The sequence below is a fragment of the Engraulis encrasicolus genome, chromosome 2 (assembly GCF_034702125.1).
Source record: "Engraulis encrasicolus isolate BLACKSEA-1 chromosome 2, IST_EnEncr_1.0, whole genome shotgun sequence".
Lineage (NCBI taxonomy): Eukaryota > Metazoa > Chordata > Actinopteri > Clupeiformes > Engraulidae > Engraulis > Engraulis encrasicolus.
The window spans coordinates 13,242,508-13,264,902 of NC_085858.1; the positions used below are offsets into that span (position 1 = coordinate 13,242,508).

At 43.7% G+C, this 22,395-nt stretch overlaps 1 protein-coding gene across 1 annotated transcript in view; it reads left to right on the forward strand.

Moving 5' to 3' along the window:
- The window catches only part of LOC134468661 (alpha-1,6-mannosylglycoprotein 6-beta-N-acetylglucosaminyltransferase B), an 89,226-nt gene that overhangs the window by 12,791 nt on the left and 54,040 nt on the right, over positions 1-22,395 (forward strand). The window contains exons 2-6 of the mRNA XM_063222558.1: positions 8,601-8,748; positions 11,512-11,621; positions 13,121-13,194; positions 13,596-13,763; positions 16,460-16,624. Coding sequence (XP_063078628.1) covers positions 8,601-8,748; positions 11,512-11,621; positions 13,121-13,194; positions 13,596-13,763; positions 16,460-16,624 — 665 coding nt within the window. The remainder of the gene's footprint in view (positions 1-8,600; positions 8,749-11,511; positions 11,622-13,120; positions 13,195-13,595; positions 13,764-16,459; positions 16,625-22,395) is intronic.

The following is a 22,395-nucleotide window of genomic DNA, read 5'->3' on the forward strand; positions in this document are numbered from 1 at the left end:
GTGTGTGTGTGTGTGTGTGTGTGTGTGTGTGTGTGTGTGTGTGTGTGTGTGTGTGTGTGTGTGTGTGTGTGTGTGTGTGTGTGTGTGTGTGTGTGTGTGCATGCTGTGTAGAGGTTCAGACTATCAGTGTGAACATGTTTGTTGGGCTCGAAGCCACTTTTTAATCTCCATCTTAAAGGAGGCTAAAGAGGGACATTCCCTTATATGTAGTGGAATAGAGTTCCATAATGCGCTCCCTTTAGTAGGTAACGCATTTTGGCTAAAAGAGGTTTTCCTGAAAGGAATCTCTACATCTTTATTGACCATTGCTCGAGTTACTTGTGTTTGACCATATTTTATGAATTCCTGTAAACAAGGTGGTGCCAGGCCATGCAACGTTTTATAAAAAAGACAACTATAGGAAAATTTACAGAAATTGTCAGAACTGAGTAGGTTGTATTTATCCAAGATGTAACAATGGTGGTATGCAGGGCCGGCCCTAACCAATTTGGCGCCCTAGGCAAGAATTTAGATGGCGCCCCTTGCATCGGAAAAAAATACATTGCTAGAGTACATATACTCAAGAAGTCAAATAGCTTTGTTTTATTTAAGAATTTGTGGAAAATGTGGAATAGCAATAGGCCTACTTGATGCTGCTGTGTCACCAGGCTGGGTTGCAAGGGTGGAGGTAGCTGGAGGCCCACTTGATACTGCTGTGTCACTAGGCTGGGTTGCAGGGGTGGAGGTACCTGTAAGTGGAGGCCCACTTGATGCTGCTGTGTCACCAGACTGGGTTGCAAGGGTGGAGGTAGCTGGAGGCCCACTTGATGCTGCTGTGTCACCAGGCTGGGTTGCAAGGGTGGAGGTAGCTGGAGGCCCACTTGATGCTGGTGTGTTTCCAGGCTGGGTTGCAGGGGTGGAGGTAGCTGGTGAGCTTGATGCTGCTGCATCACTGGTGCTGGTAGAAGAGGTGGAAGAGGTGGATGCAACAGGAGGATTGTCAAGGGTAGGATGGAGGTATCTAGGCATAGCATCTGAAAAGAAGAGAAGTAAACACTATTCAAGCAAATGATGTGAAACAACAAATAAAACGATAACACAAAAAGAACATGAAATGATAAATTCAAAAAAACAACAACATTTTTTTTTACTATTGTCCAGCATATTAACTATAGCTAAAATGCTTGTTATACTAGTAATTGTATATTGGCAGGCCTACTGTATATTAGTAGGCCAGGCCTTATGATATCAATGTTATTGTAATTACAGTGGAATGCAAATAATCAAGAAAGCTGTGCATATTTGAAGCGGCCATGGTTGCCCAATAACGTTGAACATTCTCGGTGCGCTTTACACACGCTTCTCTGCAATGTCTTACAATGATGCAATGGAAACTCTGCCCTTTTGTATGACAGTGGTTTCTCTTATTTAAAATGTGGAGTGGAGACTTTGTAATCCACAGCTCTCTCTCTCTGCCGTCAGAGAATGTCTGATGTCACACAGAACGTGAACCTCAGCCGTCATGGTAACGTGCGCACAAAAAAAAATGCTTTTTTTTTTTGTTTGAGGAACGGTATTAACTGGTATTAACCGGTTACCATTATTTTTAAATAAGTGTTCCCGTTCCAGAACATAAGAAATAATCAAGTTTCCGGTTTCGTTTCTGTTCCCTGTAAAATACAAAAAGTTCCCGGTTTTCGTTTTCGTTCGGTTCAAAGCCCTGGTTCATATCAGTTTTATCGCCTGCTTTAAATACAGGGATGACTGTTGCCAGCTTCCATGCCTTAGTGATAGTGGAAGTTTCTATAGATAGATTAATAATGTGTGCGAGTGGGGGTGTAAGTGCCTCTTTGTGTAGTTTCAGGAAGTTGGTATCAAGGCCATAAACATCCTTGGCTTTAGAGTTGTTCAAGGCCGTTATGATCTTGATAATGTCTTGTTCTGTAATTTGCTGGATGTTAAAATGATTGTCATTGTCAATGTGATCACACAACAAATCACAGCCCTCAGAGAGTGTGAACTGCTTGACCAGGTCTTGTATAGATTTAATAAAAAATGAGTTAAGCTCTTGACACAGGACAGCAGGATCACTTTCTAGCTTATTATATTATTATTATTATTATTATTATTATTATATATCCTGTTATAGAGTGCACTACCCCATCATACTGTAGGGCCTATACAGTGCACTGCCCCATCTAACTGTAGGGCCTATACAATGCACTGCCCCATCTAACTGTAGGGCCTATACAATGCACTGCCCCATCTAACTGTAGGGCCTATACAATGCACTTCCCCATAAGGGGTCAAACATACCAAAGCCGAACGGAACGGTCGCGGGACGAACGTGGTCTTTCTGCTTAGTTTCGGCCGGTGTGTTTTTCTCTGCCTTTCACACTGACAACGTCGGCGTGCGCGGCCAGTCCTGTTCAAAAACCCCCCACAGCCAAAGCTAGCATGCTACTTTGCCATTCATTTGATTGAGACACCACCGGTCGCCAGCGTGAAAAATACGCTCGAGTTCTATTTTCCAAATGCAGTGCGGCGCGGAGCCGGGTCCCGCGCCGCTGACGCCCGACTACCGCCGGTTGGTGTATAAGGACGGATATGTTTCAATGTATTTTCACCGACGCCGGTGAAATACGCGGCCATTCCGCAATGCTTTACCGCCCTAGTGTGCAAGACCCCTAACTGTAGGGCCTATACAGTACACTACCCGACCTAACTAGAGCATGCAGGCTGCCTGGGACTGGGTGCACCTGAGGAAAGGGGTGTTAGATCATGGGGATTGGATTCTGTGAAGAAGAGGGAGAAAACTTTAGAGAGATGTGTGAAGCATATGTTTATTAGGAGGTATGCTTGTTTGTAGCAGGTGTGTGTGTGTGTGTGCGTGTGCGTGTGCGTGTGCGTGTGTGTGTGTGTGTGTGTGTGTGTGTGTGTGTGTGTGTGTGTGTGTGTGTGTGTGTGTGTGTGCGCGCGTGTGCGTGTGCGTGTCTGTATGTGTGTGTGTTTGTGTTTTTGTGTCTGAGAGTGTGTACGTGCGTGTGTGAACGTGTATGTGTTTGCATGCATACATGTCTTTTTTTTAATCTAACCATACAAGCTCTATATATAACTCTTTAAATAATCTTGAACATCTAGGTCCTTTGAGCTTTTGGGTATAACCACAGCATTCAATGTTTGCAGAACGTTTTTTCAAGATGTCTCAGTGTATGTTTTAGAGTGTATGTGATCTTTATGCCATCTGCGCTGTTTAAAAAAAAAACATAATGACTTAATTTTCACATTTCCATATCACTGACTACGATGCATGACACAACCTTAATTCAAAACTTGCAGTCTGAAATGTGGATTTTTTAAAACTCTTTTGGTGCTCTACATTTTCGGCAGAGAAACTGCAAACCCTCGAGGTGTCTCTAATCAAGAATTCATGGGAGAATTTCCCAGCCCTTCTCTTAATCACACCAGGAATATCTGAAGCGTCTTCATTAGGGATACAGCCGAGGCCATATAGCCACGCTAGACTAAAATCAAATCAAGTTCAGAAAGAGTGTACTAACTGGCCCAGGGGCTAAAAGGCTGTGTGTGTGTGTGTGTGTGTGTGTGTGTGTGTGTGTGTGTGTGTGTGTGTGTGTGTGTGTGTGTGTGTGTGTGTGTGTGTGTGTGTGTGTGTGTGTGTGTGTGTGTGTGTGTGTGTGTGTGTGTGTGTGTGTGTGTGTGTGTGCGTGCGTGCGTGCGTGCGTATTCATGTACGTTGCAGATTGAACATTAAAATATATGGAATGTTATAGTGTATTCTAACAGCTCATAACTTTCCTCACTAAGGCAACTTATCCTAAAAAATATGTTTTAATATGGACTGTCATATATACTCTAAAAGTTCACATTAATCATATTGTTCTTGGTAAAACAATAAATTAGCCTATTGTTGAAAAGTAGTTTGTCGAGGGGTCTTGGAGTAGTGGCACAGTGAACCAGCAGGAGGCAGAGATGGTGTTTTTGCCGTTTATTTTGCGACACCAAATGCATTATAGTGAAAATCCAGTGGGCCAGTGGAAAATAATAAACAAAAAACTAAACTAAACTTAAATATAGAAAAATATATACATCTAGACTATTTACAATATTTACAGGAAAAACAAATGGGCTATGATAAGCCAACATAACAAAAATGAAAATGAAACAAAATAAAAAGTACTCACACATCTGAGTATTGGGGAGCATGGACGCACGTCCGTTCACCAAGGAGCTCTCTCGACTACTGAGCTAATTCCCCATTATCAGGGCTACCTGACGCACCACGCAGGTGGACTAAACCATTACGACACAAGTTACAGGGGTGTCGGCCGTCAGGATAACATTATCATTAAATCTAAACAGTTAAAATGGTACCATTACTACATTAATCACATTAGGCCTTCTAAATAAACATCTCACTCATGAACAGACATTAACACAGTCATTTGGTGTTCTAAACACAGAAATATTACCGCGAGGGTGCAACCATGTGCACTCGCAACACTACTACGGGAATAAAGCATTGGCAAACACTGACGCGCATCTTTTAGGAAGATGCGGTAATGAGGAAGTGCTGGTAAGTTTTTTTAAACGCTAAGCAAACATTTGTAGATGCACTTAGACATCTTAAAACCCAGCGGTTACATAACAAAAGGTGAAACATTGTTGCCATAAGCATAACTACACAAAAGGACACATGCAGCAATTTCGCTGTTTGTGTATGTTCTGTTGTGTCGTTGTGACTGTGTGGATGTGTGCGTGAAATGTTTGAATGTGAATGAAGCACTCGTGACTCTAACTAATGTGTGCACCCATTTGCTAGACCACAAGGCATGAAACACATTGCAAACATGTTATAAACGTTCACGTAGCAGTTACTGAAGTCCATGATTAATATCGGCAAGGGACATGAAAGTTTTAAAGAGGGAATGGCGTTTCCAATGTTCTATGGCGCCCGCATAGGGAGCCGTGATGACGCGCACAGAATCTGCGGCATCACACCTATATGTGACACATTTCAACCGCCTCAAAGGATAACAGTCCACATTCACAACACACAGCCCATGTCTTTGCAGTCAGTGAGCAGTGGCGGTCCTACAATGTATGTTGTTAATGGTAATAGTGTGGAAATAGCAGTAATAGTTTTATTGACGATTTATAATGTGTTGATAAGTAGGCTATTTGAATATGTTTTTGGCGATGCAGTTGGGGGCGGGGTTTTGTGATGGTTATGGTCTGCCCACCCCTAGAACCGGCCCTGTCAGTGAGGATGAAACGACACGTCTGGGTCTCCAGAGAGAGAGCAGTTGACACAGCAGTCCTCAGCTCTGCTCCTCTATTGCCTGCATAACAGTGTCAGCAAATACCGCATGAGAACTCTGAATATATTGGAGTCTGGTCACTGGAACAAAGACTCAACTGATGTGTTTTCTACCGGAAGTTTTTGTAAAGTTTTATGAATGATGCAAGCACTCAGCGATTTGCCCTGTTGATTAAAAAGTGAAAAATTTGTTTACCTCATTCATAAACGTCTCATTGATATTCCAGACGTTTATGCCACCCACTTTAATTCTTATTTAAGGCAGGGCTTCTCTGGTCACTTGACCATCTCTTACCATTTCTTGTGTCTGAGCATTTCCCATAGCTGCAGTGAGCAAAGGCCATTCCTGATATTGAGAGATGGCTCTTGTTTGCCTTATCTGGTCCTGGTTCAATGCGGTTATGCTGTAATGATTGGCTGCTTAGTGCACTGGAGTCCTTCTTGTTGTAATGCAGAGGGGTGTTGAGTCCCTATGGACACACGCACGCACGCACGCACGCACGCACGCGGACACACACACACACACACACACACACACACACACACACACACACACACACACACACACACACACACACACACACACACACACACACACACACACACACACACACACAGGTTTCTGCCGCTAGCGTGCTGGTGCTCAGCACTGCGGTCTTCCACTTGTTGAGTTGTCATGGTGACATGTGCCCCTTTCTCCCACCCAGCCTGTCTGGGGTCAACTGGAGTATGATGCACATGTGGGAGGTATATAGATAGGTGGGTATAGATATACACAGACACACACACACACAGACACACACACACACACACACACACAGACACACAAACACACACAGACACACACACACACACACACACACACACACACACAGACACACACACACACAGACACACAAACACACACACACACACACACACACACACACACACACACACACACACACACACACACACACACACACACACACACACACACACACACACACACACACACAAAGACAAACACACAAAGACAAACGGAAACACACACAGGTGAGTACTGAACGTACGCTCATGATGCACAGCTGTAACAGACCCACAGTCAAGAGAACCCTTGAGCACGGATGCAGTGTGACCAGACAGATGTTAGTCTTAGTGACAATGATGTCGGACTCTAAATCAGAGCTTTGTCCGTATTCTCACATGCATGTAGCTCACATCATACTATGTTACCCATATGTTATGAGTTAAAGCACAGCACCCATTTCACATGGGTCAACATGCGTGAAGTACAACAAATCAGCAAGATGGACAACTGGTGGTAGTGGCTTTACCATGCTGCAAATAAATGTCTGCAATGTGACCAACTTTTCTGTCCACTCAAGTTTCCATACAAACTTGGTCACGGCTGCTTTGCTGCTCAAACTGTTGTGAAAGTGGGCCCAGAGCCCATGAGGATCAATCCTTCTCTAATTAAGTTTTTTTTCTTCGCCATACCTCCGTTCCTCTGATTAACCGCTTGATCCATGCTGTGTTTCTATGGTGATTTACTCTAGGCTTGTTTTGGATTCTGACAGGGCTGACTTCCTCTTGGACGTTGATAAATGAAGGCCGACAGCGTGGGGAGGGGGGGCCTGCTCACTGTGCACTTTCTTGGGCTTAATGCAATTGATTTGCAGGGAGAGAAAAAGAGATTGCTTTGGCCCTCCCCCGTGCTAATTTTAAGCCAGTTTGGGTAATAGCCTCATAATGCAGGTGGTCCGGTGGTCCAACAGCCCTGTTGGCCAACACTCGTTATGGGGCGGATGTGAGTGGCAGGTTAACAACTATTTTATTTCGGGCCAAGACGGAAAACAAAACAAAACAAACTCCGTTCTCACACCCAGCTGAAGCCCTGGGGTCTTTAACCCCTTAGCGCAGCACTATGGCTCTCTGTAATGTCAATGCTGTTATGATGTAGTTTAGCATTTTCAGCAAGTGAATAGAGTCACCAGCGACCCCAGCTGCAGTAAGAGGCTACCTCCAATTCTCCCATGTAAGGAGTCTACTTTATTTGTGTCAGTCGTCCTTGTCATAATCTTGAGCATCGGCTGGTTAATAATGATGCTAATGAACCATGTAAACAGAAAATGTTAAAATAAAAATCTCCCCAAGCCAAAAAAGTCTTACTACTTTAAATGAATACACAATGACCTCAGTGCTCATGAATCAAGTACTGCTCATCATGCCGCAGTTGGTGAAAACTATCAATTTGCAATGTATAAAAACTCCTGTAACGGTGGTATAATGAGGTAAATAGAAGTAAATAGAATGGTGTGATATCATTAGTACCCATGATATCTGAAGAAGAGTATGTTGAATAACAAACTTTATTAATTTCTGTTTTATGAATACTCCACAATAGTCTATAGTTGGTTGGTTTAATTACTGAAGGCCTCTCCATTCCTTCAGCTAATAACCCTGTCATGTGTTAATGCTAATGAGGGCTGTAAACAGTTCCAAGGAAAATCTCACATCAACAATTCACTGCAGCATCCTTCACAGCCTACTGTAACACATGAATAAACACATGAACTCCCATAAGCTCACCACTGCTTAAAGGGCTAGGTGTGTGTGTGTGTGTGTGTGTGTGTGTGTGTGTGTGTGTGTGTGTGTGTGTGTGTGTGTGTGTGTGTGTGTGTGTGTGTGTGTGTGTGTGTGTGTGTGTGTGTGTGTGTGTGTGTGTGTGTGTGTGTGTGTGTGTGTGTGTGTGTGTAGGCATGAGTGCTGTTTAGGTGAGAGCAGGGCCAGTGTGTTCCTCTCCAGCTGTGCACATCAGGTCTGGACTAAGCAGAGCTGGAAGAGGAGAGGAGAGGAGAGGAGAGGAGAGAAGAGAAGAGAAGAGAAGAGAAGAGGAGAGGAGAGGAGAGGAGAGGAGAGGAGAGGAGATAAAAAGGAGATGAGAGGAGAGGAGAGGAGTGGAGAGAGAACCAAACTGACTGAGCATGAGCTTATACAAGAACCATTAGCAGGCACATGTTTCTTCAGACTGCGTACAAGAAGTGGCCGAGCTCAGAGGGATGAATAGTACTATGGATTAGACCAATGGTTCTCAACCTTTTTTAACAAATGCCCCCTTTACCTCATTATAAGCCTGCCAACCCCTTAGTATTGAAAAATAAAATAGACTAATGCTCCCAATTGTAATGAGTATTTCCTCATTTTCCCAACTCTGTGTGTGTGTGTGTGTGTGTGTGTGTGTGTGTGTGTGTGTGTGTGCGCGCGCGTGCGTGCGTGCGTGCGTGTGTGTGTTTCCATGCAGTGTTGGGGGGCCTGGAGTCTCGGGGGGTCCTGAAGAAGATCAGTGACATGCTGGAGGTGATTATGAAGCGCATTGACAACCTCTCCAGAGCCACGGGCAACACCAGCCACTCACACAGACTGGAGGAGCTCAGCACCGCCCTGGACAGGTAACACACCCATGCAGACACACACACACACACACACACACACATACATGCACGTACGCACGCACGCGCACACACACACACACACACACACACACACACACACACACACACACACACACACACACGTTGAAGTTTGTGCAGCACTGGCAAGCTGAGTGACTGTGTGAAGTTGAGAGAGAGAGAGAGAGAGAGAGAGGTAGCAAGACAGAAAGAGAATGAGACACTGAGAGAAAGAAAACAGCAGCAGGATTCCTATTCGCAGTGACAGAGGGGTGCAAGTAATTTCGAACATAATTTCAAATTATTTGTATGACCAGTGCATGTAAAGAAATTGACAATAAAACCAACTTGACTTGAAAAAAAAAAAAAAGTCATTACCCTGTTTAGGTCAATGGCCTCAGTCCACCACATAACACCAGTAGCCTGCCTTGGTACTGTATGGCTCTCTCCTCTCTCCTCTCTCCTCTCTCCTCTCTCCTCTCTCCTCTCTCCTCTTCCTTTTCTCTGCGTGTCAGTTTTGGGTCGTGATGTCTTCTGTTGCTCCAGCAGCACTAGATGCTCCTCCTTGTTTCTCCTCCTCGTGTTCTTGCCCTCCTCCTCCTCCTCTCTTCCTCCACTTTTTTCTCGGAGTTGCCATAGAAACAAACAGCCCATCATATGCTGCATTGGGTGGTGTAGTGTTAAGTTATGCTTCAACTTGGCCACCATAGGCTCTCTGCCCGCTGGCTGGACGTGGTTTGCTTGGCCTTGGAGGGTTGATGTGGGTGGGCATACACACACAAAGAAGCCCTGGAGGCAAGCTAAATGCCAGCCACTGATGAGTGTCTCTAGCCAGCCAGAGATACAGCAGATGATCCACAGTGGACACTGGTTCAAGCTGAGGCTGAGCTAAGAGGCTGAGACCCCTTAAACTTGAAATGACAAGTTTCTCCTCTTTCATTCTCAGCCAGTATTGAGTAGCCTCTTCGAGCTCTGTTGCCAGCTATTTCTAGTGAAGTGCATCCACATTCTGCTTCAAAAGTTGTATAAATGTCGCCAGATGAAGTTACATACTTGTTTGCTTCATCAGTGACGCCATTACATTAGGTTTTGTTGTGGAGGTATTGACTATCCATTTAAGTGTAACAATATGGACTCATTCCGAGTAGAGTAATTAGAATGCCGAGTGCACAAAAACTAGTAAAGTTGTGCCATGTCATGAGAATGATTTGTCACTATAGATTAAGGTCAAGGCAAGTGTGTATGGTATGGTAATTTTATACAACACACATAGAAATGGAGGCTGTGAGAAGACAAGTGCTGCTTTGCTGTTGTAAAGAGGGTCTGAAGGTCTCCACTCCTCTGTCAGATATTTTAAAACATTTTGCACCTGTTGATTTCATTATTCTCTTAAGAGCTGCTTTTTGAAAAGAGCATTCATCCAGACAGACCTTGCACCAACCCCTTTTCATAGCCGACCAGCCTAGCCGCTCTCCCTGAAGGCAGTAAAAGCCTTGCCCAGCTCCCTCCCTCACTCCCTCCTCAGGCCCGTGTGTCCTGGTGTGATATATGAAATGCCAGATGCCACCCCTTGGCATAACCTGCTACAGTATGACTGCTGCTTTGGCCACCTGGGGTTTAGTAATCCTTCAGAGTGACGGGCACTAGGCACCGCGGGCCAGACAAGTTTATTTATACAACATACTTCCAAAGGGAGTTACATGGAGTGTAGCATTGGCTGTGTGAAAAGGCCAGTCAAAAGCACTTCACCATGACGGACCACCACATGAATAGCACAGAAATTGCAAGCGGACGACAAACAAAATCTGAGTCATATATTAAAAATTACTGATGCACAAGTGCAACTAGGCCCAATTTCGATTGTTTCCCTCATCCAGAAAGCAGCTGAGACACACACAAGGATCCTGTCTGCTTTCCAGGAATGTGTAGACAACACACTCCCTTCCTTTATTTTCTCTTTCTCTCTGTCTCTTTACTTCTCTCTTTCTCTACCTCCCTTCATATTTCTTTCTGCCCGTCTCTTTCTCTATATATTCTCTTTCTCTCTATATCGCTCTTTCTCTATATCTCTCTTTCACTTTATCTCTCCATCTCCCTCTATCGTTCTTTCTCTCCCATCCCCTCCCTCTCTCTCTCTCTGTCTCTCTCTCTCTCTCTCTCTCTCTCTCTCTCTCTCTCTCTGGGAACTGGTTTGTTGACTATACCAGTTGTTCTTGGTTGGGGTGGCTGTGTGAGTTGCCCGTCACGTTCTGCTAAGTCAGACCATTATTGCCAGCAAATAAATTGCATCTGGATTGAAAAGAGCTGCACTTCATATTATCACAAACACACACACACACACAGTCACACACACACGCTCACACACACACACACACACACACACACACACACACACACACACACACACACACACACACACACACACACACACACACACACACACACAGTGACGCGCTCAGTCATGGGAGGTAGCCTATTCACATAAGGAAGTGGCTACATTATTGTTACAGTCAGAAGAGCGGAAAGGAAGTGTACAGTGCTGCTGTTTACTGAAATTGGTAACAAAAAGCTTGCAAGAGCTGCGTGACTCATATTACAGTTACAAAACTTCACGGTTTTGCTTTTTTGTAATCAGTTACTGGCATTAGGATTGTATGCTCCTTCTCCTCCTGTGTTGAAAAGACAGGTGACTGGTTTGCACCTGTTGTGTCTGTATATGTGCATATTTCTGTCCACACACAAACCTTCTCTGTCCATCTCCAGGTGGCGTCCCATGGGCCTGGTGGAGCGTATCCAGGCTATTGCTCAGAACGTCTCAGACATGGCTGTGAAGGTGGAGCAGATCCTTCAGAGGAGCCAGAGTGCCAGCAAAGGTATCTGCTCAGACCAATGATTATTAATTAAGTATTATAGAGGTCAATGTCTCAGACTGATGGATCTTTCACTGCTCTCTTGAGACTCGTCTGCTCAGAGTCATGTTTACCTCAACGGCTCCAATGGCTGTTTAGAATAATGCCTACATAAGACCAATCATTTTCCCAATCTCTTTCAATTCGCTTTTTCTAACACACCAGCAAAATAAAGTAGAAGCCACTTGTTTCGTCCTGTTCCATGTGCATTCCATGCGACTTTCATCACACTTCCAAAGTGTTTCTAGCTGGGCCTGGCAAGGAGCAATCAGTCATGGTGCAGTCAAGAAAACACGGTATAAAGTCAGTGCCACCTTTAGTGACAGATGAGAGAACAGCAGTATACTGACAGATGAGTCTTCATCTTTCATTACATGATATTAGCCCCCATGCCCTTGGTAGCGTGCTGAGAGAGTACCTCAGTTGCTCAGTCTTGCTGAACCCTTCAAACAGAGATCATAGTAAAGATATATGTTCTTTCATTTAATCCATTCAGCTCTCAGTCTCACAGAGATCTTGAAGGCAGTGTGGTATTGAAATATGCTCCTCAGATACTCAGTGCAAGACAGCTAATCCCTCCTGACTGTGGGGCTTGGAGACATTGTGCAGGAGCCATCGCCATTGTTGCAGCTGCAATTAATATTCTAATGGTACAGAATGGGCTCTAATCCTCTGGATGTGATCACAAGCCTGTGTGTGTGTGTGTGTGTGTGTGTGTGTGTGTGTGTGTGTGTGTGTGTGTGTGTGTGTGTGAGAGAGAGAGAGAGAGAGCGAGAGAGAGAGAGAGAGAGAGAGAGAGAGAGAGAGAGAGAGAGAGAGAGAGAGAGAGAGAGAGAGAGCACCACCACTCATGCTTGGCAGGTTTCGAGAGCAGAGCTCCCTCAGCCAGTGATGCTTAATTAGGAAAAGCCAGAGCACACTGCCAACGCCATGAATATGCACAGGAATTTGTATTTGTATAACTATGTGCACACACACGCACGCATACGCACACACACATTTACATGCATGACTGTATACACACATGAACTGAATAAACACATGCTTAGATGTACATTCTGAACCATAAAGTCCTTGTGCATGTATGTAGTAGAGTCATGAAAAACATATTAGATGATTGCACACATGCACATGTAGCCAACAGACTTAAAAGGACTTTTATATGTGAGTTATTTTAATAAAAAAAGAATGTCCTAACCTGGTATTCGGCCCTGGTTGAGCTTTTTTACATTGCCATGTTTTTGTACATGTCCAAGGCCAATCTTTCTCTTTTTCTTGGAGAACCTTTAAAAAGCAGGACAGCTGACAAGAGCCGGAGGGCAAAATAATTACCTTTGAAAAAAGTGATCAAACGAAAGATCCTTCAAATCCTTTATTGCCATCTCTGTAAAAAAGCTTTTAAAGAAAGTTTTTTTTAATTTTTTTTTATTGGAAATGTGAACCAAGCTGTTTTTTCTGTGCAGTGAGAGATGGCTTGATGGGCCAGTGTGACGTCCCAAAGGATCCTCTATACCCAGACTGCCCCAGTAAAGTCGACGTGAGTACTTTGCACTATTTTCAATTATGTAGATGTAGTTTTAAGGATCCAGTTTTCTTCATAATCTCTAAATATAATGTTTAAAGAAAAAGTAATTGTTAAAATCATTTCAGTTATCCATCATTTTGTAAAAAGGAGAAATGCACTTGGAGTTCACTTTGCCATCATCCCTGGGTTACTACAGCACCATTTGTACGTTTAGAACAGCGAGAAATAAAACCCTCTTCCAACCATTAGGTCTAACAAAGATAGAAATTACGTAGTCGTAGTGTATGTTCAAAGTCATAATTCACTCATGGATTCCCTTTCCTTTATTTAGTGTTTGAAGTGAGTTAATTTTGCACTAAAGGTTTTATTTAACAAGCTAACTGTCAAAGGTATGAAAACCTTTGTTGTTGCAGTGGATGCGAGCCCGGTGGATGTCTGACCCGTGTTACAGCTTCTATGGTGTGGACGGTTCAGACTGCTCCTTCCTCATTTACCTGAGTGAGGTTGAGTGGTTCTGCCCCCCTCTGGCTTGGAGGAACCACAGCAGCACGCCAACGACTCACCCTGTACCACACATACAAGTGAGTGCAACATTACCTTTAGTCATACAGTATTGTTCAATGAACTATGCTGTGGATCCATGGCATGGTTTGACAGAAGAAAGCACATGTGTAGGTACACCAAGCATAGTGAGTGCAGAGTTACCTATAGTACTGCCAGATGTGACCAAACTGTTACACCAACTATTCTGGGGATCAAGTGAGGATACCTACTCTTAGTCTTAGTGTACACAAAGGGAAATTCATGCATGTATATTTCGTATTACTTGCAGAAAAATGATACACACAAACCACCCTCACGGTAGCTATACTGTTACACAGCAACATACTCAGAAAAAGTACTTTTATGAGGACAGATGGAGACTTGAAAACAAGCCTTTGGGAGCACCGCTTACTCTGTGCAGAAGAAAGACATGGCACATCTGTTTCACTAATTGATGAGAAGATTTTGTGGCTGCACTTAATATTTAGGAGCGTCGCTACACCGCCACTGAAAACATTTGGGCTGAGAGCACTGGAGTGAACCGTAACAGGCTGATGTCACTGGGCTTTAGCTGATGTAGTTATATGTGGATGCTACTCTGGTTAATATGTAATTGCCGCTGTGTTACGCCTCAGGGTGAATGCAGTTTACAGCTCCAGAACTCTTGCTGTAATTCTCCAGTGGGTGTGTGGATGGTGCCCTGGGGCTCGTTCATAGCATTACAGTACAGCAGCAGCAGAAACTTGATCGTCTGATTCACCCAGTCCCTTCATCTTGCTTCCCTGCGAGGGAGGCGCTGCGATTGCATCTCATCGCAATCAAGCCGCTCTCTCCCTGAGGCTCCGGGAAAAATATAAGCCTGAGACAGACTCTTAGTCTCCTGCCAGAGCACGTACTCTAGCTCCCCTCCATCTCTCTCTCTCTCTCTCTCTCTCTCTCTCTCTCTCTCTCTCTCTCTCTCTCTCTCTCTCTCTCTCTCTCTCGCTCCCCCCCCCCTCTCTCTCTCTCTCTCTCTCTCTCTCTCTCTCTCTCTCTCTCTCTCTCTCTCTCTCTCTCTCTCTCTCTGGAAAGAAAGCTTGAGCTAGGATGCCAACCCACCTGTAGGTTTTACACTAGTGAGAGATTCAGCTGCAGCTTCTCCGATGTCTCATGTATAGTGTAGGTGCGCTTGTTTGACACTGACACCAGATCACAAGTTTTATTATTACTAACACTCCTCCAAGACTTTACATGTGTCCCCTTTTCTGGAAGAAAAGGTTTAGCTGAGCGGTAGGTACGCTCATTCACTAAAAAGTGATGAATGCAAAGAGGGGTTTTTTTTTTACAGAGGTTTACTTTAAGTGTTCCCTCTTTCTCTCTGTCTCTTTCTCTCTGTCTCTCTTTCTCTTTTCTTCTCTTTCTCTGCGCCTTGGCAGGCTCCTGCTGTGTCTGTGTGGGAGGGTGCAGGGCCATGTTCAAGGGGATCAGGGCATCAGGAGAACTAGCCAGCACAGTCAGACTCCGAGTCTGTTTCAGACAGAAGACACCGCAGGCTTTTCAGCCCCAGAGCCCAACTCATTACAGACGCCGCCCGCAATAATACTGACTCATTCACAGAGAGAACAATATATTGGGCTATTTTTTGCTTCCCTTCTTTTTTCATTTATGTAATACTAAAACTGGGGATGCCATCTCCTTATCTTTTTCATTGTCCTCGATAATGCCATTCAGGATATTAAAATTCTTATTATTTCATGCTCTGTATTGCAGTGACCTCATTACATAAGATATTAATCCCAAAAAGTTTTCACAGCCTTACTACAAGGTTATGAAATACTGTAAAATTATTTGCTTACAGCTCTCAATGCCAAGGATACAGCAAATTGTATTAGAATTTAACATTTTTATTACATGTGTGTAAACGAAACACAACAATCTATTTTTTCATTTTGTGCCCTCTTCTAAAAAGTCTGTCCCTGGCCCTGCCGTGGCTCAAGTGGTAGGGCACTGCACTGCTACACCGCAACCCTGGTTCGAGTCCGCCCTGGTTCCTTTGCTGACCTTTCCCCATTCTCTCTCCCCACTCACTTCCTGGCGATATCTTCTGTTCTGTCACAAAATAAAGGCAAAAAGCCTGTCTCTACAAACTCTAGTCAGCGGTCAACTGTAAAGATGTTTATTCACCTAATGTATGGCAGTAGTTTTTTTCAGACAATGTAGCCCCCATCCTTACCCACCTCCACCTAGTCCTGGACTGGTAATCTGACATACAGGGCATTTCCCACTCGGCCAGCATTCCTCAGGGACTGATGCTGTTTATTTATTTTATCTTATTTTATTTTATTTTATTTTATTTTATTTTATTTTATTTTATTTTAATAAAACAGACTGCCCACATTTTGCATAGGGGCATACAAACTTGCCCTGGCACTTTTCAATCTCAGTCCAGTCCTGCCTCCAGCTCTACCCCCACTGTCATCTCTATGATCAATTAATTAATAAATCTATTAATATAATATATAATATATTAATAATCTATAAATCTATTTAATGAACCATAATAGTTTCTTTCTGTATCATTGTTTCTTTACTCTACAAATGTTTATGTAATTCTGTAATCCTTTCATTTTATGAATGTGGGATTTAACTATGAACCAGAAACTGTTTTTGACTCTTAACTATTCAGACATGATAAAATGTTTTCCCTAACTCACGGCCTAACTCACCTAATCCACCTCCATGTCCATGTCCACAGGCGTCTCTGCGTTCGGATGTGGGGCCTCTGCTGGAGCAGGTGGGCACGGGTAAGGAGTCTCTCAGCTTCATGAGGAGACGCATACGCAGGCTGGCAGCGCAGTGGGCCGCAGCCGCACGACGACTCCACACACGACTGCACAGCCAGGACAGGGAGCAGAAGAGGGTGGGTACCTGGACTGAAGACAAGCTTCTACTTGTGGACATTTGTATTTACAGTTGTATACATATTTGTATACAGTAAGTCAAAACTAGTTTTGGCAGATTCAAATAAAATAGTGTGCACATCAAAAATATTCATAATACTGATAATAAATGAAACGATGAAGGAGGTATACGTCACTGCATATGCACCAAGTTTAATTAGCAAGTCAATGATTTAAGATTGAGAGCAGAAGACAGCGGGTATCTCAACTTTTCTGAGTAGCCAAACTTTGAAGCATTCAGTTTGCAAAGTGCATTCACCTTCTGGTCAGACTGAAAAAGCAGAAATATTACTGTAGATCTGGGAGGAACAAAAAAGTATCTACTTGGCCACAGTGCCCACAGAGTAGCGCCTATTCAGGCATCTACTGTACGTAGTTCTGGGTAGAGAACTACTGTAATTACTGTGGTCAATATTGATGATGGATTTCACTGGAACAGCACTGATATTATTATATGAACAGGGACCAGTAAGAAGATGCCAGAAGGCTCTGCGTGGGCGCTGTGCCTTGTGCGGCCACTACACTGCACTGTACTCCTTGAACTCCATGGATAAGAACCTGCACAGACATATGCAGGCACAGATATCAATAAAAGACCAATACAGTATGTAGCAGGGAGGAACATACTGTAGTGCTATCTAGTTAGCTGTGGAGTAGGGGTCAACAGATACAGTATCAGTAAGACCAATACAGTATGTAGCAGGGAGGAACATACTGTAGGGCCTAGTACTATCTAGTTGGCTGTGGAGTAGGGGTCAATTCAGGCATCCAGTGTTGGATATCTAGAGTGTGTACTACAGAAATCGGGAGTGTACCGAACAGTGGATCAGAAATTTTGATACGAATTGAGTCCTGAGTTGAGTTGAGCTGTATCATTCTGGCCCTATCAGTTGCCTTCGCCTAATTTCGCTTCCCTCATAGGAATAAATGACAAAGTTTGCTTCGCTTGGCCAAATGTGTGTGTGTGTGTGTGTGTGTGTGTGTGTGTGTGTGTGTGTGTGTGTGTGTGTGTGTGTGTGTGTGTGTGTGTGTGTGTGTGTGTGTGTGTGTGTGAGAGAGAGAGAGAGAGAGAGAAGAGAGAGAGAGACTTTTAAATACTTGTGATGCCGCCACCTGCTGTGTTCACATGATAAGCTATTATGATGCGGCTGTCAACACGATGCTTTGAGCCTGCACTGTTTTGTAACATTACATTTTGTTTACAGCAGAGCACAGTGTTGTATCCATGGCCTTCTTTCCTGTCAGCTGATTACTCCCAATAGGCCTAACTGACGTACTGACTGACCAAGAAAGACGGAAGTGCAAATGAGTCAGCCTACATTCAAAACTGCTTATTCAAGCGGATGAAAAGAATATCCTCCAGAATTGTATCATTCAGGGACGACCTAAGCGGAGAAGCAGAGAATAAACCTCAATTATGAAAATGTGCGCTCTACGCTGACTTGGGTCACGGGGAGCACTAAGGTGGACATTGTGAGTTTGTGCATATTTGAAGCGGCCATGGATGCCCAATAACGCCGAAACATTGTCGGTGCGCTTTACACGCGCTTCCCTGCAATGTCTTACAATAATGCAATGCAAACTCTGTCCTTTTGTATGACAGTGGTTTCTCTTAATTAAGATGTGGAGTGAAGACTTTGTAATCTACAGCTCTCTCTCCATTCAGTCAGAGAATGTCTGATGTCACACAAGACGTGAACCTCAGCCGTCATGGTAACGTGCGCAGGAAAATAATTACCTTTTTTTTTAGTTTAAGGAACGGTATTAACCGGTATTAACCGGTTACCATTATTTTTAAATAAGTGTTCCCGTTCCAGAACATAAAAAATAATAACGTTTCCGGTTTCGTTTCTGTTCCCTGTAAAATACAAAAAGTTCCTGGTTTTCGTTTTCGTTCCTTGAACCGGTTCGAAGCCCTGATTATGTCTTGTCCTTCCTTAAACGAGTCTTGTTCAGGGATGCAGAAGTGTTATCGTATCTTGTCGTATGCACAGCAGCTCTCCTCAGTTTCACTCAGCTGGAGCGGGAGACTAACAGCCTTTATTTTACTAGTTCTGCCTAAAGTGCTTCGACACATACACTATATCCCACCACCGCTGAGGGCTCTAACAAGCGTCTGCAACAAGCGAGCGTTTGATCTAATGGCACCATCACTCCTGAGGTGTTCACGCTGGTGTTGGTGGAGGCTAACGTAGCTGCTCCATCTCTAAATGAGCCAACCGAAGTGAGGAGGGTTTGTGTGATGAGTGAGCTGTGTGAAAACAAGGTTTTGTGATGTGTGTGGTGAGGAGAAGAGGATATGCTGGTGTGGTGTGTGTAGAATATATTACAAAGAGGTTTGTAGTTCACTGCAACTGGGATTGGGTAATAGGGCACGTCTGTCAATTGTTTCTTTTATATCCCTTTTTCTGTGATCATCAGGTGTGAAAGACTAATTTTCTCAGTGTGTGTGTGCATATGCGTATGCGTGCTTGTGTGTGTGTGTGTGTGTGTGTGTGTGTGTGTGTGTGTGTGTGTGTGTGTGTGTGTGTGTGTGTGTGTGTGTGTGTGTGTTGGTGTGCGTGCGTGCGTGCGTGTGTGCGTGCGTGTGTTTATGTGTGTGTGTGTGTGTGTGTGTGTGTGTGTGTGTGTGTGTGTGTGTGTTACACACACACACACACACACACACACACACACACACACACACACACACACACACACACACACACACACACACACACACTGCACATTCAGAGTATGATGTGGTATGGGATCATGGCAGCATGAGAAATGTGATTAAAACCTCCATCCTAGTGTGTGTGCGCCGGCCTATTAGCTAACTGTTAGCAGAAAGAGCACTCAGGCCATAAAGCACATCCAACCATAATGTTCTGATGAATATCCAGCTTTTAAGACTAGATATCATTACAGGCGGATGGTTCACGCTAATTAGCCGTTTCAGTTAGTATAATGTATAACGGTAATGGCCACTATTTGACAAACTGTAGTCATATCAGTGTAAAGAATTAGTAGTCCTGACCCACAATCCCATTCAAGTGTTTCATCAGAACATACGTACTAGGCCTACTACTCAGTATGCACTTAGCAGTAATCTAGTTTTGGTATAGGATGATGTAGTCTCTGTATGTAAATATACACTGTATCTATATGGGTTATAAGGACACTACTAAATGCATTATTGTGTGGTGTGCATTATGTGGTTATCTACTTTTAGTGTAACATGTTGTAATCTACGTCCATATACGATACCTATATGGATTATGAGAAAGCCTTTAAATGGCACTCAATGCTTTATTATGCTTTTTTTATTGGAATGGCCATACAATGGGGATCCCTTAATATGTTAATTATGGGCAACAACAGATGAACTTAAACGTGATCCATCTAAGGATTTAAAATGGTGCACGCAGATTTAATGTCAGCCCATCTCATGCTTCTCATGCTCGAACTGATCTATTTTTTTGTCTGGACTGGAGCTGATTTATCTTTTCATTGTTGCTACTCTCCTACTGTATCTTTACACCTTCATGTTTATTCCTCCCTCTGCGACCATAAAGCCCTTTTCAGAGATGTAAATGGTGAGGCGTGATAGGTGTGGTGGGATGCCGTTTAAAAAAACATTCATTGTCCATAAGCAGACAAGGGAAACTAGATTGCATTCTCACAGAAAATGCTGGAAGTGGGCTTGCCTTTTGGGGCAGAGATGAGCAATTTTATTTTTCGATATCTCTATCCCTAAATTAAAAACAAACTACTATTGAGAAAACAAAGCTAAAAGAAATGTTGGAAAAAATCCATCCACCCAGTCAGAAGTTATGGGCCAAACAATTCAGCCATCTTGGATTCAGCCATCTTGAAAGTGTTTTGGGGATATACTAAATGACATACATGGTATTTGAAGTTGGCTAAGGAACACTGCATATGATATAATTTTGAAAATCAACATGGGTCCGAGTGGGATTCGAACTCACAACCTCCATATCTGTAATCCAGCACCTTTGCCATTGATACTAAATGACATACATGGTATTTTAAGTTGGCTAAGGAACTCTGCATATGATATAATTTTGAAAATCAACATGGGTCCGAGTGGGATTCGAACTCCCAACCTCCATATCTCTAATCCAGCACCTTCACCATTGGGCCAAGCAGCTGCCTGCCAAAAGCATTCCAGCAAGACAATATCAGATTGCATTGAAGAGCTGAACAATAGACTTCTAGAACTGTAATGCAGCTGCTCGTTAAGAATAGAATGTTGAGAGAAAGTGACAGTTGAGATGGAACCCTTTATTGGCAACACCTGTTGTGATTGTCTGTATAGCAGTTAGTATGGTGCTCTAAGGCAGACTGCAGAATCAATAACAGTTTCTAGGTCTTAAGCTTATCGTTGTAAAAAAACTAAAAAGAATTGGCAAATGTCCTTTCAACAGATTGGAGTCATACATGTGATCTTTCTAACAGTCCTTGAATGAAGTTTATAGGTTAAACAGTCATAAATGGACCTCTTGTGGAACATGTGCTCTTGAAGTGCCTCTTCAAAAAGGCACTTCAAGAGTCAATGGGAAAAGCAATGGGGCCAGCCCTGCCGTTTTTACACACCTGCCATTTAAAAAGTAATGGGAGTTGGGACATGAAACTTTCACAACTTGGAGACATCCCATAGAGCTTGCTAACAACGTGTCAACTAAACTTCTAGGTGAAAGTGCCTCCTACACTCTGATCTGTAGAGTGGCGGAACCTTGGTTCATGAAGGTTCTACCATTGTTTTCAATGGGGACCCAAACTTGCACAAAATCACCAAAAACGGAAAAACGACAAGAGACACGGACACGCTATATCAGTACAAATTATCTCCAAGCCAAGCTGGTCTTTTTAGTGTTTGAACGGTGTCTCTATCTCAAAAGGCCGAGGAGGAGATCCATTTTCTATGTTTACTGCCCTGCACAAGAAAGCAGCAAAGCAAACAAGCAAGCAAGCATAAACGTACTTAGAGATTACTAGAATCGGGCCTTGCTCTGCAAGCCCGCTTAATAAAATGACAGTTGAGAGGTGTGTACAGCAGTGTGCTTCAGTTGTATAGTAGAGTACAGCAGTGGACTCCTGGGGCCATCCCGTAATAAGGTGGGCTTCACTGCTGAGGAGTAGACCTCCTAGTATCCAGTGTTGTTATGGTGACAGAATGCAGAATGTAGCAGGAAGGGGTTAAATGTGCTCACAAGGAATTTGCTCTCTCTCGCTCTCTCGCTCTCTCTCTCTCTCTCTCTCTCTCTCTCTCTCTCGCTCTCTCTCTCTCTCTCTCTCACACACACGCACACACACACACACACTCTCACACACACACACACACACACACACACACACACACACACACACACACACACACACACACACACACACACACACACACACACACACACACACACACACACACACACACACACACACACACACACACAAACACAGACACACACAAACACAGACACACACACACACACAGACATACACAAACACACAAACATGCACTGTATGCACTTTACTGTATGGACACATGCACTGTATCTCTCACGGCTTCGTACCTGAAAAGTAGAACATGGAAGCACAGTAATCAACACTACTAAGAGACATGAAGAGGCTGAATAAAACCACACTCAAAATAGGCTTGCACATATGTTAACACACATGCACCAAACATGGGAACGCAATTATGTATGCACGCATGCACACACACACA